The sequence below is a fragment of the Mercenaria mercenaria genome, chromosome 12 (assembly GCF_021730395.1).
Source record: "Mercenaria mercenaria strain notata chromosome 12, MADL_Memer_1, whole genome shotgun sequence".
NCBI lineage: Eukaryota > Metazoa > Mollusca > Bivalvia > Venerida > Veneridae > Mercenaria > Mercenaria mercenaria.
The window spans coordinates 3741018-3761407 of record NC_069372.1 but is presented as its reverse complement, the minus strand read 5'-3'; the positions used below and the strand labels follow the sequence as shown (position 1 = coordinate 3761407).

The following is a 20390-nucleotide window of genomic DNA, read 5'->3' as shown; positions in this document are numbered from 1 at the left end:
GAGCCGCTGATGTGGTAGACCAACGGTCCTAACCGCTGAGGTACCCGTCACTAATGAAATAATACCTAGAAGAGCATCCTTGATCTCTGTCCATCATTAAAAGCTGAAAAGTCTATTTTAGCTACCCATATGGGACCCAGATGGGTTTTGCAAACCATTTGGATGCATCCCATATGGTATGTTCTATATGGGACCAATATAGGTCCCAGGTCCTTATTTCTGGGTCCTTTATCTTATACAGCATGGTCCGTTACTTAGAGAAAGATTTCCATAGAACACGACAAAAGGTATTGAAATGCCTCGAAAGTATAAAGAAATGGTTTCAAACCTTGGACATATGTGGCACATTCGTCAAGACCAAGCCCAGATATAGCCCATATATGGGCCCCATATAGGTTTACCCAAAAAGGTCGTGAAACGCATGAAAAACAATTTTTCAGTATATATATCAAAGTTGTATTCTACATTCTAAATAAAAGACAATTTACTTCGCTATTAATCATAACTAAAACTCTTACCTGTTCAAGAAGTGTGCAGTTCTTGCAGAAGTAATAATTTTATCAACAACACAGCTATGTTGCCATTCGGCTAATATCACATTAAAAAATTGGACCCAGTCCAAATAATCTTATTTTTTTAACTCCTTTTTTATATCAAATTCAGTGTACGCAGTAACAAGTTACAATATGATTGTCATATCATTACTATATTTTGAACATATAAACAAAGGCAAATAATGATAGACACATACACTGCCACGATAGGAAATAAAGGACCCATATGGCACCCTTCTGTGAAACATGCTTTTTGAGACCAAAGAAATGTTAAAATTTGTGGAAAACAAATACAAAAGCGATTGTTTATACTAGTAACAGCATTTACAAGCCTAAAATGAATACATTGGTATATCATTTTGCTGAGCCATTGTATATTGGTCCCATATGGATCCTATGTAAGCAAATGTGTACGGTACGTTTGCCCAAATGCAGCCCATATAGGTCCCATATAGGCAGTGATGTGTGTGTATTCGAGCTTTTTCAACAATTTGTCAGTCATATTAACGACGGCAGTGAGCACAATGCCAAACTCTATAGTGCTGCCTCACTGGAATATCACGCCGTAAAAACGTGACATGATACCCCACCCAGTCACATTATACTAACACCGTGTTGACCAGTCCTAGCACTATCCTCTTAATGCTAAGTGTCTAGCGAGGAAGCTACAAGTACCACTTTTAACGTCTTTGGTATGACGTGGCCAGGGATTGAACACACGAAGGGGGCGTTCTATCACTAGGCTACCGAGGTGGTCTTTAAGCCTGTTTCCGTATGTAACTGTCAACTTACCTACAAGAATAAGTTGAGATCGAATAGTTTCAAATACAAGTTTCACGGAGAACATACTCCCCGTATGGCAACTGGACTTACGACCGGTCTGAGAATTTTCTGTCGAGTGACGATATGATAAACATAGAAATGCTGATGTAAATATATATTCTTATACCAAATGAAGCTCTGCGGTCGAATTCTAGTGATAGTTACATAGAACAGAACAAAACCTGAACAGAACAGAATAGAATAGACTACTTTTAATTTCCTAAACGGGCATTTTCTGGCATCAACTGAACATATACGGAACAACATAGAACGTACTGGTAGTCCAGATCAATATGTAGTGATGCCAGGGAAGGAAAACTATCGATAGTAGTTAAGGAAGTTAAGATTGTGTCCCTTCATTAAATGACATACTATCTTGAAAGTACAAATCTGAAGAAAGTAGTAAACATAAAAACATTCATTTTCACAACAGATCGACGTTTCTTTTATTCAATTTTTGAAACATTATCAACAAGAAAACAATGCAATTAAGAGTAAAGTTTCCGTTGTAAAATAGCTACAGTTTATTCCAAGAACGAGTGAGTTTGTCAAAATCCTAGTTATGCGAAGAGGTCCTTGTCACTTTTACTTATGTTATTTTAGGGTAGAACCATGCGTGTACGTATATTACACTCTTTACACTCTTGCTGCTAGAACTGATGGGCCAAAACTTTTGCTACATTTAAACGATGCTATATGTATAGTTGTAACAGAACAGGAATTAGTATAAAAAGGCAAAAAGTATGTTTAAAACTTAACCGTTATTACATAGTGGAAGTATTTAGTGTTTCTTGTGAGAAGTCAGACCATTCAACATGTATATAGTTACGTGTTTGAGTACTTGAGAAGAAAGGAAAGAACTATAACATTAAGTTAAAAAAGTCTTTGTAGTTTTGACTACTTTTAATACCTATATGAGCCATGCCATGAGAAAGCCAACATAGGTTGGTGGCCAACATGGATCCAGACCAGCTTGCGCATCCGCGCAGTCTGGTATGATCCATGCTGTTCGCTAATAGTTTCTCTTATTGCAGTAGACTTTGAAAGCGAACAGAATGGATCCTGACCGGACTGCGCGGATGCACAGGCTGGTCTGGATCCATGCTGGTCGCAAACGCACTATGTTGGTTTTCTCATGGTGCGGCTCATATATACATGTACTTGATAAGATGTAAATGCTGTTCGTATCATATTGCAGCGAGAAAAACATCCTGACCATTTCTGTTCATTTCGCACCAATATCACAAACTACTTCAAATATCGCGGTGTTAGATCATTACCAAATGACCCCCCCCCCCCCCCCCCCCCCCCCCCCCCCCCCCCACACACACACACACACCCTCTATTTTCTTTTGTAATTCAACATGTTCAAAATGCCATTCTCCGTTTAAGGTCGTCAGTGCTGATATTTCGCTGGCATAATAGCTACATATTCACTAATATTTCCGATATGAAAAGTAGTCTAACACGTGGTTCATTGTAACATATCCATGGTATTGATCCATAGTTATGAACGGCATAGAACAGATGGAAGTTGATGAATTAAAATGTTGTTTTTTATCGTTTTTAAGGGATGTTTTAACAAGAAAATTATACGTGTGTTAAAAAGGTTGCAGATTTCTACTTTCAAAACTCATTGGATGGATTTTAAAGAAGTTGTTGGAAGGCTGATGAAATATTTATTCCTTTATAAAATACTTACGAACACCTTAAGTGTTCAGCAGTTTGTGGATAAGAATGGAGTACCATGACATGATCAATGAACGCGTCTTTTAAGTATTACAAACTCAAAATTTACATTTATGCTTTGTACATTACCATCAGAGCAAGAGCTTGTGGGTTTTTTTTTTCTTTCTTGTTAACGTTATAGGTTTATTAAAAGACGCTAAAATTTTAAAGTCCCGTCAACATCGATTTTTTAAAAAATCAGAGTAGGATATACATTTCAGAGGCAAAAGACGAATTCCATTAGTGAAAAAGTAAGATGAGACTGTATTGTTTTTATTAATTAGAGATAACTTCTGAAGCTATTTAAGTTTAATACAGTTACACAACTTCTCTTCTGAGAGGAGACCGAAGTTTACTGGGACAGTGAAAGTAAAAAGTAGAAATTTAAAAAATGCTTAATCAAAAGAGATTTTCTTGCCTGCACCTAGACTATGTATTCGAGGTTGAAAGATATTTCCCCCATGCATGCAAAGTGAAAAATAAAATCCTGATATTTTCTTTTTGAACTAAATTTTACTTTGTTTTTGAAAATACCATTTTGTTAAACCTCTTCGTGACGTTATGATTTATAAAAAGAAACCTTAAGATTTTCATTACACGGTGAAAGCGATTTTAGTATAGGACATTATTATCTTTTGATATACCAATTTCTCATTACCATTTATGCTTACGAACATTCAAAATAATACCATTTTCTTTCTACTGTTGTAGAGCAAAAACTTATAAATGCGCTATATGTGGAAGTATTTGAAATTAATACATTGGAAAATAACTATGTGTATAACCGCAAGGATATATGTGTACTATGTATGAGAATATATAAGTTAATGTATATATGTGTAATATACATGTATGTTAACTCATCTGACACTTTATATACTCGAAATTAGCGAAATGGACCAATGTTTCAATTTCCGTGTTTGTTGTTGTAAACCGTTGGTTGTACGAACAATAATTATTATATTCGTGTAATATTTTCATGATAAAATTGTTGCTGTAAATATTGGATAACGTGGAAAGGAAGAATATGTGTTAAACTAAGTGCATTCGACAGAGTAAGTTAAATTTCTCTATTTTTATATTGTAATCCCTAATTTTGTATTATTTATATGTAAACAAATAGAGCAGTTGAGTGGTATAAAGTTTATCCTGTTCAGTTTTAACCAGTAAGTAAGTAAATTATTTATCTATTATAGAGGGTGAATCATTTAGCTGAGTCAGACGCTCATCTTCCATGAGGCTCCCTTTCAATAGTATCATAAGTACCCCATAAGAAAGTAAGATATAAATGTATAACAAAAACAGAAAACATTGACGTTTCATAATCAACATTGCATACATATTTCATAGCATATTTATCCGTTAATATGGAACGCCAGGGCTGTCTTATTTGCGCAGTTTGTGTAACGTTTTTACACAGAATCATTATATGTTATAGTTATGTCATGACGTGTGTCAATGTCTTGTTATATGTTTTGACACTTTCCTTATATGTTTTCAGAATTTAACTATGTTATAGCATACAGTCAATATATGCAACCGTTATGTCAAGATGTGTGATAATGCCTTCACTATATGATATAGTCTCAGATGAGTCATTTATGATTGGTCACATACATGTTCTTGTGATATTCGATATTTGTAAATTGTAATGTACATGTAATGTGAATGAGACTTTAATAAAATATTTGAATTTCAAGTATGATACGATACTTTCCTTATAGCTTATCAGAATTTCATTATGTTATAGCAAAGGGTCATTATATGTGATGGCTATGACATGATTTAATAATACCTTTGATATATGAAATGAACTACCTTACATCTTGTTAGATTTGCATCATGTTATAGCAATCAATTATTATATGTGATGATTCTGTCATGATTCGTGGTGATAACTTCGATATATTATATAATACTTCCCTTATATCGTATTAGAATTTCATTATAATATAGCAAACCATCATTATATGTGACAGTTATGTCATGACTCGTGATGATACCTTCGATATATTATATAATACTTCCCTTGTATCTTACTTGAATTTCATTATGATATTATAGCAAACCATCATTATATGTGACGGTTTTGTCATGCACATGTGATGATTCCTTCAATATATTACATGGTATTTCCCTCCTATTTTATCATGATTTAGTTATGTTATAGCACACAAGCAATATGTGTAGCCATTTTTCATGATGTGTGATATTACCTTCAATATATGACATAACATTTCCTCCGTTTTACTATCTATGTTTAACGTAATAAATTCTTAAGATATAAAGAAGTGTCGAAACATATGATAGTATTGTCACACGCCATGACATAACTATAACATATAATGATTGTATGTAATAACGTTACACAAAACACGCAAATAAGGCAACCCTGGCGTTCCATACATTTACTACATTTTGATTTACATTTTGAATTTTCTATGCCCCAACTTTATAAACATAACTATAAATAGATTGAAATGAAGCATAGGGAATTTAACATTTTTGTGATTGGTCAAAATGTAAATAGTTCTTGCTCCGCGCAGTCTAGCCTATTGCAATCAGAGAAACCTTTCGTTAGCAAACAGCATGCTGGTCGCGAAGGCACTATGTTCGTTTTCTCATGGCACGGCTCATATAATGAATTTATAACATGCGATAACGTGATGTTTACAAACATGACTATAAATAGATTTGAATGAATCATAGTTTTGTAACTCAGTTACAAAACTATGATTCATTTAAATCTTGTTAGAATCTAACAGTTACAAGTTCGAGGTAAATAATACTGTTTATGTTTAACACAGCGAGGACAGTTAATTTTCTTTTCAGTATCTGAAGCCGATTAGAAAGGTTTATTACCATAATAGATGATGTTAGATAAATGCATGTAATAAAACTAATATGAACAACAATATTATGTTATTTAAAGACATACAAAGAAAGAAACGAAGAATACGAGAAGAGAACTGAAAAATAAAAGGAAAAATGAAAACCTGACTGCGCTATTTTGCCGTATATCTATTTGACAGTTAAAAAACATGTTGATATTTACTTGTCAAGTACTGTGCAAGAAATATGAATTGTAATTTAATCAGTTTCCATGAAGCGTTTGCGCGGGAATCACTTAATCATTGGGGACTAGAAGTTATTGCGGCCATGTTTATCATCATTATACTTATTATTACTAATATGAGCCGCGCCATGAGAAAACCAACATCCGTGCAGTCTGATCAGGATCCATGCTGTTCGCTTTCAAAGCCTGCTATTGGAATTAGAGATACTGTTAGTGAACAGCATGGATCCTGACCAGACGCAGGCTGCTCTAAGTCACAAAGCCACTATGTTGGTTTTCTCATGGCACGGCTCATATATAGTTTATAGGCATAATTTATGAGTTATAAAAATGTTTTATAAATACATCTTTCACCTTGTTGCTTATTACTAGCATAATCCCAGTGTACAACAACATTACAAGGTAAAAACTGTTGAGAACACATATAAATAATGTTTACATGCAGAATAGAATGGGAAATTTCTGGCATGACATTTACATCAATAGTACATTCATTTAAATAAAACTGTGATGTTAGGGAAGGGAAAGAACTCTCACAATCAATAGTAGTTAAGGAAGTTATAATTTTGTCCCTTCATTATCTCAAGTACAAATCTGAGCTAGCTCATTTATAGCGTTGAGAAGTTGGCACTGACATCGAAGATCGAAAATCGAAATTAAATTTCTAGCCAGCTTTAAACTTCATGCCAGCTCGAAGATCGAAGTTCACTATCAAATATAAAAATTATTATTGTGTTAGAAAACAAGCATTTACCAATATGTATCTAACATTTGATATCACTGTATAAAATGTCTGGTTACCGACATGATAATTTTTTGTTTTAGAAAAAAAAATCTTTCATATATTCTGACTTCATCAGGCTTGGCTCTGATTATCTTTGAGAAGAAAAGGGACATAATTATACAAAATTGGAATAGCCTCATGAGTTATCTCCTGTGAATAAAACAAAAGGGTCTGAACACAATAATGAATGTACTCAGACGACTGATATTATCAAAATTCTAGTTATGCGAATAGATCTCTGTAACTTTTACTGATGTTCTCCACCTCTGATTCATGTGGGGGAGTTGGCAGTTACTTTCGGAGAACAGGTTTGTACTGGTACAGAATCCAGGAACACTGGTTAGGTTAACTGCCCGCCGTTACATGACTGAACTGTTGAAAAACGGCGTTAAACCCAAAAAAATAAATTAAATTTACTGATGTTATCATGCATATATTTATTACAACGAGGATTGGGCAAAACCTTTGCTACATTTGATTGATGCTATATGTATGGTTGTTATAGAACATAAATTATTATAAAGAGCAGTAAAATATGTTTAACCCTTACCCTGTTAAATTTCTATAATGAACTTGTCCGTCTTTCAAACTGGACAGTACCCTTAACTGTTAAAAGGGGTAATTATCAAAAGGATATTGATTGAATTGCGAACAGTGCAGATCATGATCAGACTGCACGGATGTGGAAGTAGATAGTGTTTCTTGACAGACGTTAGACTATTAACCATGTATATATTGTGCATCTACATTCCACATATCTCCAGTGTGAACGAAAGTACTTAAAAAGAGGTATGCGCTGTTTGTATCATATTGCAGCCAAAATAACCCTGACGATAACACAAAATATCACAAACTACTTCAAACATGTTCAAAATATTATTTCCTTTTAGTTCGTAAGTGCAAACATTTCACTAGATTTACAAAGTCTGTTGAGATCAAGTTATCTGTAATTTAGTTTATTCTTTCTTCATACTGACGCTATATAGTCAGAGGTTAGAGATATTGTAATTTTTTTCAGAATGTGCTATCAAAGAGGATTGATTTTATGGCCAAGTGCTTTACATTTAATGACTCTAACGACTGATGCCAGTCTAACATTTCACTGGAATAACAGATACACGTTCACCTGATATTTCCAATACGCAGTGTTTGCCTTAGACTGGCATCAATCGTTAGAGTCATTGAATGTAAAGCACCTGGCCATAAAATCAATCCTCTCTGATACCACTCTCTAAAAAAATTTACAATATCTCTTACCTCTGTCTCTAACTGTTGAGATGAGCCTAGAGAGAAAATGTTTTTCTGAGAAAGTAATTTAGTGTCAGTGTGAAGAAATTAATATTATTACAGACTATTTGATCTCAACAGACTTTGTAAGTCTATGTTTGCCTATACACGTTCTCCGTTGAACGTAGTCACATAATTTTGATTGGATTATTAAGTGCTGATTGAGGGGATAAATGATTATTCTAGCATTAAAATGTTGTTTTTTATGTATTGTTTTCAAGTGGTGTTTTAACAAAATAGTAAATGTGAGTTTAGGGGATGCATATTTCTAGTTTCACAATTTATAGAATGGATTTTAAAGTTGTTAGAGGGCTGATGAAACAATTATTTGATAAAATAATACTTACAAACAAAATATATAATAATTATTTAGTAGCTTGTGTATAAGGATGTGGTACCATGAATGTAATAAGAAAACTGAAGGCTTCTTGTAAGTACTATCAACGTTAAGTTATATTAAGCTTTTGTTAGAAGAAAAAAGTGTGTCATACGGGAAAAATCACCATAAAAAAACTGATAATCAGTTCGGCCATGTAAATCGGCTGTCGTGATTGTTCGGCAGCTCTCGGTCTTCTCCGTTATTTGCGACAAGTGTAATCTTCGCCAGTGTAACGTTATATTAATTAATACAAGAACAACAGCTACAAAGACAACATTTGTTTAGCACATATCTTTCGATCAAACATCATTTGAGCCGCGCCATGAGAAAACCAACATAGTGCGTTTGCGACCAGCACGGATCCAGACCAGCATCTCTTCCTAAACCACCAAGCCAATTTTTTTATGAAACTTCACAGGAATGTTCTTTGGATGTTCTTCTTTAAAAATTGTTAAAAGAGATGAATTCCATACAGAACTCTGGTTGCCTTAACTTATATATCGAGCATAAATGTGTTTTAACAACTTTTATTATCTCCTTTTTTTTAAATGGAATGGTATCTGTTTCTGCTTGCTTAAAAAGTTTTGTGCGTGTACAAAGAGCTATTCTTGAGATGCATTTTACATTATTTTAATGAAGTTTGCCGCAACGTCATTTTATGACGTTTCTTGTATTTTTGTTATGACGTTACGTCATTGCATTATTTCAAAATGTAACTGTCTGAAGATATTTACAATTGAAAGCGCTTGCAATGAAAAATTAAAATTATTGATAAAAAAAAAACTTAAATATTCAAGCATCTGAACGATGAACCGTGGTAAATTAGACGATAAATCACAAGAAGGCTTTGATTGTTTTTAATCTGACATGCTCAATACATATTTTAATAAATATTATGCTGGACTTCATTTACCCGAGGAGTAATTATCGGACGTCATGCGGCAATTTGACGTCCTAATTGATGTCATAATGCTCTCTTACTGGTCTGCACGTCAACCGTTGTTTATCGCAGAATATACAGAGCTTGATTTCCTTCTTTTTTAACTGGAAATCAAATCGAGCCATGTTAGAAGGCAGTTTTCCCCTGGAAATTGAACTTTTTATATTTTATACATGCAAAAGTATTTAACTAACTTTTTTAAATATAAAATAAATTATATATATATAATTCTTTTTCATTTACAGTATAGCTTGTACTTTCCATGACATTTTTAGCATTTTACTTAAGTCATTTTGGATTAATGTCGTATTTTAGTTATAAGTTAACGGCCGTGTCAATCGTGGTAGCTGTGTCAATACTGTATCGTATTTATGATGTCACTGATATCTTTATCATTAAATTTATGAACCTCAAGTATGCCGGCGATATGTTTGTTTAGGAGATCTAGGTTGTATGTGTGTTTGCTTGTACCGTTTCTCATTTAACCGTAATAAAACTTGTTTTTATTTCAGTGTTTCGTAGTTTCCTGTTAATTCTGGCGACTCGGGATGGTAAAGAGTACTTATTTGACATGCGCTCGCAGGCTTTGTCTTATTTTAGTGATTATAACAATATTCCTTATTACATTCGTCAACATTCAGTTTAACATGAAAGGATACTGGCTGGTTCCCGCGCACGTATCGTCAACTTTTGAAAGCGTCAAGAGGCTGATGCGAAATAGAGTTTCAGATCAGACGGTAAAGCAAAACCAAAACCGAACTCTTATCAATGTGTTCGAAGGTGTACGAAATAAGGATATAGGAGTACGAAATAAGGATAAAGGAGTTCGAAATAAGGATAAAGGAGGACAAAATAAGGACAAGACAACAAATATAACTGGACTTATTCCCAATGAGAATGCCATGCGGCATATCTTATGGTACAACAAACCGGTCTGGATACATCTTGGGTTTGCAAATCGAGTTTTGGCCTCCGAATGTGTTTATAATAACTGCAGAATGTCGGACAGCAAAACTGATCTTCAAAAATATGCAGCTATAGTGTTTACGTTTACACAAGAATTAGACTTCACGCCACCAGTTTCAAAAGGCGAAAGGAACATTGATCAAGTATGGATATTTTTTGGTTTAGAATCACCTGTCTATCATAAAAGAATTGCTTACAGACACAACAGTTGGATGAACACAATGAATTGGTCAATGTCATACCGATTGGACGCAGATATATTTTTTCCTTACGGAATGTTGGAGAGGAAGAAAGAAATTCAACAGCGTAATTTCAGTGCAATATTCCAACGTAAAACAAAACAAGCTGTTTGGTTAGTTAGTAACTGTGGAGCAGTAAGTAAGAGGGATGATTTTGTGTCAGAGCTGCAGCGCAGTGGAGTAGAAGTTGACATATTTGGTGTATGTACAGATAATTTATTTCATGATAAAAATGATATGCTCTCAAGAATTAACAAGGATTATAAGTTCTATTTCAGCTTTGAAAACAGCTTATGTCAAGATTATGTGACAGAGAAGTTTTTCAGATATTATAATTTAGATGTTGTATTAGTGGTTCGTGGAGGAGTGGATTATGACCACGCCCTTCCAAATGAAACTTTTATAAACGCCGCCCATTTTGAATCGGCAAAAGCCTTGGCCAGATTTTTGTTTAAAGTTGGCTCCTCGGAAAAGCTTTATACCAACTTCATTCGAAATAAAGACAGATATGTTGCCTCTGAAATGTTTACGATGCCATCCAGTTACTGTAGTATTTGCGAGAAACTTAATAATCTAAATGATTATAGAAAGTCTTATGATGATCACGTGACCTATATACACGAGAACACGTGCTGGGAGGCTTCTGACGTTCCGTTCAGACTGACCGGGTTAATGTCTGATTTAATGATTGCAATATTATTTTTACTATTTATTATAATGTGTTATTTTGTTGTAAGAAAGCACTTGAGCAGTTGTAACAGCGGATGTGGCACCACACGAACTTTATTGCTCAAAATATGCTTAGGAAAGAAATGAAAATAATGTAAGAGATTGTTTTTGTTGTGATCTTAATTTATAAACTTGAATAATTTGACTAACTTGGTATGGTGCAGGTCTGTGTAAAGGAAAAAAGAAGCCCTGCCATGGGGTCCGTGAAACTCTTGTGCTAGCTGGTAATAATTATCGACAATATGCAACGGCCGACTTACGAAACATTATGAACGAGAATGAACCTACATCGGGAAATAATTCATTCACAATATAGGCATCTCTGATTTAACCGATTATTTGTTTGGTGTATTTTGTTGAATAAGATACAAAAAATATTGTTGACCGGGACCAAGTAACTGTCAGCTCAGTTATGCGATCTAAGGGGAACTGTCGGGTCAGTTATGCGATCTAAGGGAATTGTCCGGTCACATGCCATGTATATACTACCACTTTAGATTCCCTACAGTTTGTTAACTCAGCGCCGGGTTATAGTGATGAGTACAGCCAGTCTCTCTACCCCTCTGATCCGTGACACTCCGTGCAAAGCATAGTTGTAAATACATGTACACTACTGACTGGTGCACAAATTAAACCAAGTAGAGCTAATGCGGCTTAATATATTATGTTATAATTAAGTTATTAAGCATATATCTATTTCAAAAATTTTACAAAAACATTTGATAATTTTAGGTTTTTATTTATTTATATTTAAATAACTCCTTTACATCTTTAAATGATGTTTCAGCAAATAACCTTTTATTTACACTACAGTAAGTTTTTTGATTTTTATGCCCCCGAAGGTGGGCGTATTAAAATCGCACTGTCCATCCGTCCGTCCGACCGTAACTTTGTAAATTCTTGTCCGAGTTGTAACTCTGCCATCCATGAAGGGATTTTGAAATAGATTGGCAAAAGTATTTACCTTAATGAGACGATGTTTCACGCGTAATACCCAGACCCCTAGCTACAAGGTCAAGGTCACACTTAGAAGTCAAACGTTAATAGAGTCTGTTTCGTCTCCGGTTTGTAACTTTGCCATTCATCAAGAGATTTTGAAATTACTTAGCATAAATGTTTATCATAATGAGTCGACGTGTTATGGGCAAGACCCAGACCTCTAGCTCCAAGGTCAAGGTCACACTTAGAGTTCAAATGTTGACAGGGTCTGTTTTTGTGTCCGTTCCATAACTGCCATCCATGAAGGGATTTTAAAATATATTTACATAAATGGTAACTATAATCAGACAATGTGTCAAGTGCAAGATCCTTAGCTCCAAGGGCAAGGTCATACACTTTTAGAAGGTTTATAGGATCTTTTTCGTGTCCGGTATCTACCTCTGTCATCTATGAAGGGATTTTGAAACAACTTAGAATTAATGTTAGCATAATGAGACAATGTGTTACGCGCAAGACCCAGACCACTAGTTCCAAGATCAAATTAACTCTTAGAAGTTAAGCCAGAGGTTAATAGGGTCTGTTTCATTTCCGGTTCGTAACACTGCCATTCATCAAGGGACTTCGAAAATACTTGGCATAAATATTCCCCATAACGTGAAAACGTGTCATGCATAACAACCAGATCCCTCGCTCTAAGGTCAAGGTCACATTTAGAGGTTAACGGTTAACATGGTCTGTTTCTTGTCGGAGATTTTAAAATTAATTGGAATAAACGTTCCCTATATTGAGATGAAGTGTCAGACACAAGACCAAGAACCCTAGCTTCAACATCAAGGTCACACTTAGAAGTCAAAGGTTAACATTGTATGTTTCTTGTCCGGTCTATAAATCTGCCATTCATCAAAGGAGCTTAAAATTACATGTCACAATTCTTCCCTATAATGAGTTGATGTGTCATGCTCAGGATCTAAGGGGAGCCTTCAGGTCAGCCATTCGATCTTAGAGAAACTGAAGGGTAAGTCATGCAATCTATGGGGAGCTGCCAGGTCAGCCATTCGATCTAAGGGGAACTGAAGAGTCAGTCATGCGATCTATGGGGAGCTGTCAGGTCAGCCATGCGATCTGAGGGAAACTGAAGGGTCAGCTATGCGATCTACGGGAAACTGTCAGGTCAGCCATTCGATCTAAGGGGAACTGAAGAGTCAGTCATGCGATCTATGGGGAGCTGTCAGGTCAGCCGTGCGATCTAAGGGAAACTGAAGGGTCAGTCGTGCGATCTAAAGGAAAATAATAAGTCAGTCGCGCGATCTAAGGGGAACTGTCAGGTCAGACATGCTTCGCCTTGGACAATATTGGTGTTCGTCCTAGCGAAACGGCTTCTTACGTCTGTAAGAGGACACTTTTGAAGAAAAACTCGTACTGTATCTATTACATGTAAAGTAAGACCGGAGGTCAGTTACCTCTAAACTGGTCTAAACATAAACCAGAGCGCCAATAGTGGTTATTATTTTGTCTTGTTTCATTTTTAGTTGCGGGTTTATCCCGCTACCAAAGTTACAAGTGTATTTCTGACAATCATATAGCATCTTTATTTTATCCCGAATCACATCCAAAGGATGTTCATGTGCTACACAAAATAGCCCCATTCATGAACAATGCGGATGAATTATCAATGAACAAGCAGTTCTTATTCAACCTGTATCCATTCACACTGACCATTTAGATTATATAAGATCTATCAATGATAAGGTAATCCAGCCCATGGTTACATCACAAGCTAGGTCAGGCAGAGTTCATCTTAGATATGAGGCACATTAAATTTGTATTTGTTTCTCATTCATGTATATTCATAGACTGGCATTTAAACAGAAAATAAATCTACCAAAAATCCGCAACCATCAGACATTTCAAGGCGTTGATTAAGTTATAGTTGCTTAAATAGAACTGTTATCTTATCTGTTAAACCTGCACATTATATTTTCATTGAATAAGAATATAATATTGTGTTCTACAAACTACCCGATGAGTGAGTCGTCTGCTAATACAATGTTGGCCAACCTCCAAGGGAAATTCAGATTCAGATCTTAAACCTTTTTCTCAAAGTCACCTTAGCAAAATAAAACAGAAAATGTCTTTTTAATAAAATATTGTAAAAAGTCACTATGTACAAATGTGCAAATTAATGGGTACCAGTGTTAAAATATCCAGAGAAATCTCGTTTTTGCTTATTTTTCTTTGAAACTACTATGGACCATTGCAGATACTATAGACTACATAAAGACGCCTCTCCGGTCCTATGCACCTGTCGCTTTCCACGCCAGATGTAGTGAAAATCGGCCAAAGCACCCAAATTTTATAGACCAAAAATAGCCTAACCGGGCCTCACTTTGAACTCTGCCATTCATCCATTTCTATTTTAAATTCAATTTCGTAGCATATATTTATAGTACGAACATAGATGCATACCCAGGTGGTGTGGAATGTGTCTGCCAACCACCACTTTATTTCCCTAATTTTCACTTGAAAAAAAGTGGATGGATGACAGTCTAGCCGACTTTTTGTTCTGATATTTATGTACGGAGCTAGGAATTTTAAAACACCCGCCATGTAGAATCATTAACCGTTCCACATTCCCTAGATATATTAAAGAATTAATAATGATAAATAACCAGTAAGATAGATATGCCTTTATATCTACCCTGTCCTGTTTATACAGAAAATCGACAGGGGCCAACACTACGAAACCGCTCCCCTGCACCCACCTTATGAGACACTTTTTCTTCCCACCATTGTTTTTAGTCTGGTCACATACTTTTAAAAAATACATGTGTTTTAGGCCCGCCATTTGCAGATAATACGGTACAGGTCGCGCAAGGTGTCCATTTTGTGCCATTTTTGCCTCAAAATTTAGTGTCCTGAAACCGAAATTTTACTCATTTTTATCGGCAGGCTGAAAATGTCACATGATGAAGTTCTAAGAATATTCAATACATCCGCTGAAACACTTCCCTGGAATTTCTCAAAATTGGATTTTTAATGATTTTTTTCAGCGGTATGTACTGCCCGTAACCGTATACTATTCAGGTAAATAAAGATAGACCGCTGGCATTGAGTGTACGCAAGAATTGTATGTAAACTGTCAAACCTATCTAAACTTAAACCCTAACCTTTACACTCGTTGATACACAGCATACAATATTGCATACAGTCGTGACCTATACAAGTTTGATAACAGTGAACATAAAATGATCGCTTATTTTATAATTGTACTTTTAACATTTGTAGTGTGGAAAGTTTATAAAATAACAACAAAATGGTTGCAGTTGAGAAAGTTGGTGGAAGGGATTCCTGTGCATCCGGATAACCACTGGCTGTTAGGCCTCTTTCACAAGGTTTGTCAGTCATATTTTATCATCGATAACAGGAAGATTCATAATCAGCTGTTTAACATATATGCTAACCAGTTCGTTTGTTTGTAATGCCGATAAACGTATATATGCTATCCATTTCATATAATCGTGTACCGCTGATAAACATTTGTAGGAATGTCCGCCAATATTCTTTGTCCCAATTTCTATTTCTAATTTGTTTACGGTATGGAAAAAAATAATCAGTAGTGTAAAACAACATTTTGTCACAAAAATTCCCGCATTTATATTTAAATTGTTACATCTGAAATTTTATTTTTTCACCGCCGTATTTCTTTTCCTAGGCTTAACTTGCTAATGACCAGCTGTAACTTTCTTAATACACTTTACAAGTGTTTCATCAAGTGTCATTATTCATTCACATTTCTTTCATTCAGAATGTATTATTCCGTCTGTAGGCCTATAATCAAATTCAAACGTATATAACATCATCTAAAAGTTTTAATAGGAAACCACCTGAAAACTAGAATTTAGAAGGGTACCATGTAGTGATATTGGTATCCAGCTACATAGACATTATAACAAAGAAGGAACCAGAAATACCGGTTCCCTTTTAACGACAGAGGGCGCTTCGACTTCTTTGGGCTTTTCCAGATAATATCTGAACCCCTATAGAAGGCACTTTTTATGCCCCCGAAGGCTGGCATATTAAAATCGCACTGTCCGTCCGTCCATGTGTATGTTTGTGCGTCCGTGCGTCAGTGTAAATTCTTGTACAGGCAGTAACTCTGTTATCCGTAAAGAGATTTTGAAATAACTTTGTATAAATGTTCACCATAATGAGACGACGTGTCATGTGCAAGACCCAGACCCCTAGCTCCAAGGTCAAGGCCACACTTAGAGGTCAAACGTTAACAGGGTCTGTTTCGTGTCCGGTCCATAACTCTGCCATCCATGAAGGGATTTTAAAATAACTTGCAGTGTTACAGATAGAATTGAACAGAATCAATGCTTTTCTTTTTATTTTATTTTCCACTAACATTGTTCTTGTTTGAGGAAATTTGTAAATCGTTCATATGTGGATGGTAGCACTTAGACGTTTTGTCATTGCGTCATAGAAGAACGTAGCTCACGTCTGTTAGAGATGACGTTTACATTATGTACAACAGTATCAAGATAATTTTCAAAAAGCCGTTTGTTTTTCAGCCACGATGTGCATCAAAGCAGTACATTGGACACGATAAAAGTAGAAATAAATATTTCGTTATAGTTAAACCGGAAAAGTAATGTTTAGGTGATCAGTGATTTATTAAAAGTGCAAATCTATAGAATTTTTGAAAAAAGTTTTTTGATACACGTTCTTCTGTAAATTTTAACTGATATAGTTTAGATCTACAACTTATACTTATAGTACAGCTGCAAGAAAATTAAACTGTTTTCTTTTTTATTTATCATTATCATGATTATGATGATGATTATTATTAAATTTATTGACAGATGTAGTTCTTCAAAAGAATATTGGCACACAAGACATATGGCCTTGTAAAATTCAAGTTCATTTCTTCGTAAATAGGCACACACGTTAGATGAAGTTAAACATCTCCTCCTGGAGTTTATGGACAAAGCATCCCCAAAGTGGTTTGTAGCCTGGTTGCTGTTCATTAAACCAGGAATATTCCCAGCAAGTCCCGATATTTTGAGACAAGTTCTGTCGGCTACAAATGTTCCAAAGCGGCATGGATTGGCGGGACCTTACAGAATGTTCTCTGCATGGGCCGGTATGTAGATTGAAAAAATGGCGTTTAGCTTATTGTTATATTCCTACTAAATGACATCTCTTTGATTTTTCAATGTCGATGGCAGTTGCCCCCACTATACTGTAAATTTCACGAATATATTTCTCTTTGTTGGATTAAGACGTAAATTATTCTTTTCTGAGATACATGTACATTGAATGCAAGATACAACCAAAATGTATAGCATAAAAACCGAATAGCTATGATACACACAATGATTGTAAAAACCTACAGACTCTATAATGCTAAAATTGACAGTGGCAGCACCCTTCGACTTTAAACATTCTAACAGTCTATCTCGGAGCAATCGTTTGTATAATTCTCATTGAATCTCTCACCACGTGGTCTAGTGGCTATAACCATAGAATATAATTTGTCGGGATAATACAAAATACAATCGTTCGTCTAACAAGAAACATGTCACGCGGAAAGTAAGTTCATTTTTAAATTACTCAGGGTGCATGTACCACGTGACTTTTTCGCTAATCTGGGGTGCCAAAAACATGGCGGATACCTCGGTAAAAGTGACATTTTCTTAAATATCTTTTCACCAACCTGTTCAAATAAAAGGAAACCTAGATGAGTGCCGTCTCATATGAAAATCCGACATTCGGCTACAAGTTTTTTGTTTCTAAGTCCGTTCGTTTTCTCTAAAAGTGCAACCGCGCAACTGAAGTGAACAAATTTGATGATGTTAAGACGGGGGACATTTTCGCAAATTCAGTTGATGAATCCTTTAAGAGGCCGTAAAAGACTACTTTGGGACACGGATATTTGTACGAGTATTGTCTTGACATATACACTCTAAGATATTACAAATTAAGAGCCTTCGGTAGCTTCCGAGGCCGGATTTATCAAATTGCTAAGCAGGGGTCCATTTTTCTTGATGCTAAGACGGGGGCGTAATTCAATGATTTGGTAATGGAAGTCTTTTGTATTTCATTAACCCGCTTTATTTAAGTTTTTCCATGTTTATACTGCTTACTATAAGAAAAATCCCGTTGTATGTATGTTAAAATTCAAATGGTCATGACAAATGAAGGCTTTTTACCGACTGTGAACTGTGAAATTTTACCTAAGGTGAAATACTTAATTTGACTGATTTAATGAAAAAATCACCAACTTTCACTCTATGGTGTCGGCCCGGCACAATTTCTCCTTTGCTGTATAGTAAAGCAAGCACTTTTTGACAGGGATTCAAAGGCGAATTTCACAACAAGTTTACAGCATTGAGAGCTCTGTATATCTGAAGATTAATAATGTCCTTGTCAATAAATCACACTATCATCAAAAATGAACTTCTTTGCTACATATCAAAGTATTCAGTCACTCTTTATGATTTCAAACCCACATCTGTCATGGCGCCAGTCTGGAACAGTTTTTAATCCTTCCGCAAAGAAATGTAGTCCTGAAAAATACAGGGACAAAACAACTGTTAAAGACATAGGAAATGACACAAAATGTCAAAACAAGTCAAAGTAGAGATGGCTTCAAATCGGGAACTTCAAATTTCAAAGAATTAACTGCTTCCTAGGATACAACGACTCGGAAGTACTTCAATACCTGGGTGACACCCTATCTTAATAGTTTTATTACATTTCCAGGTAGGCTTTGGAAAAATAGTAAGTCTGTTTTTATCGCATTAGTTTTGTCTTCATTGTTTAAGTTAGTTTGCTTCTTTGGTTTAACTTTCGATAACTCTAGCTGAAACAGGTCTCTAATTATTAAAATGTTAACCGTTCTTACTTTTGCTTTGCTTCTTAAGGCAACCACTGAAAATGGCTGAGAATCTGCACAGCAATGTTAATCTCAATTTTTTTTTCTTTTTAGATCATAATTGTGTGTTGTTTTTATCGCTTTTGTTGGAATATATATCTGAACTGCAGTTTGAAATAAATTATCATACTTTCAAAGCCTTAAGAATGTTATTTAGATACATGTATTGGATTATCAATCTTATGTGCTGGTAATTTCTTCACATGTGTTGTGAAATCAAAGTAAATGTTCGAAGGTTAAAGTTTAAAGAACTTTTTTTTAAACCATTGAATTACAACAAAAGAAAACATAATTCAGGGCCAATATTTATCATAAAACACATTACAGGTTAAATAGACGCAGTGATCATTTTGATACTTAATCATACTATAAAGAGGTCGACCGCCTCAATTGTCGAGTTGTAAGATCTCTCTCACAGACGACCATGATTCGAAGCCCGAAACCGACTATGTCTCTTATGAAAGAAAGTGGACATTTCTTTTAAGAAGATTTGAATATGGTGCCGGTTTTTTCCCAGGAACAATGGTTCGATAAACTGATCACAATACAACTGGCGTTTTTCATAAAATGAAAAATAAATAAAGACAAATAAGTTGTGAGTAAGGTAAAATTATTTATAAATGCATGCAAAAACGTTGACACTATCAAGTTTCTCAGTACGTTGTTGCAAAAACAAATGACACAGAAAAAGAATTAAACCTACATGTATATTAATCGATCTACAAAAAAGATGAGAATCGGTTTCGAGCGTATACATCGCAGGCCAGTACTTCATTCAAACGACTTTGGACATTTTACAGGCTCAGTAAAATGATATTCTGTGGACTGTATAGGCTATTCGATACAACAAAATGAAAAGTTGGACACCAAAGGATACTGTGTGGGAATGATTAAGGGTCATTGAAACACAGAACCAAAATATCCACCCTTTACAGTCTCCTGCAAACCACGGCATATCAGCTGTGAAAGATGTAAAGTAAGCCACATTATAGTCAAAACAATTTCTA

At 35.1% G+C, this 20390-nt stretch overlaps 1 protein-coding gene across 4 annotated transcripts in view; it reads left to right on the top strand.

The window, feature by feature from the left end:
- Positions 1-2855: 2855 nt before the first annotated feature.
- LOC123533906 (cytochrome P450 4B1-like) overlaps positions 2856-20390 on the top strand; it is a 28859-nt gene continuing 11324 nt past the window's right edge. The window contains exons 1-3 of one of the 4 annotated variants that reach the window (XM_045315883.2): positions 2856-3355; positions 3816-4159; positions 10083-14796. In XM_045315883.2, the coding sequence (XP_045171818.2) occupies positions 10119-11591 (1473 nt within the window). In that variant the 5' untranslated portion in view covers positions 2856-3355; positions 3816-4159; positions 10083-10118 and the 3' untranslated portion in view covers positions 11592-14796. Of the gene's footprint in view, positions 4160-10082; positions 14797-15624; positions 15836-17384; positions 17590-20390 lie in introns of those variants that run through there. The other 3 variants (XM_045315884.2, XM_045315885.2, XM_045315880.2) reach the window with 3 other exon arrangements.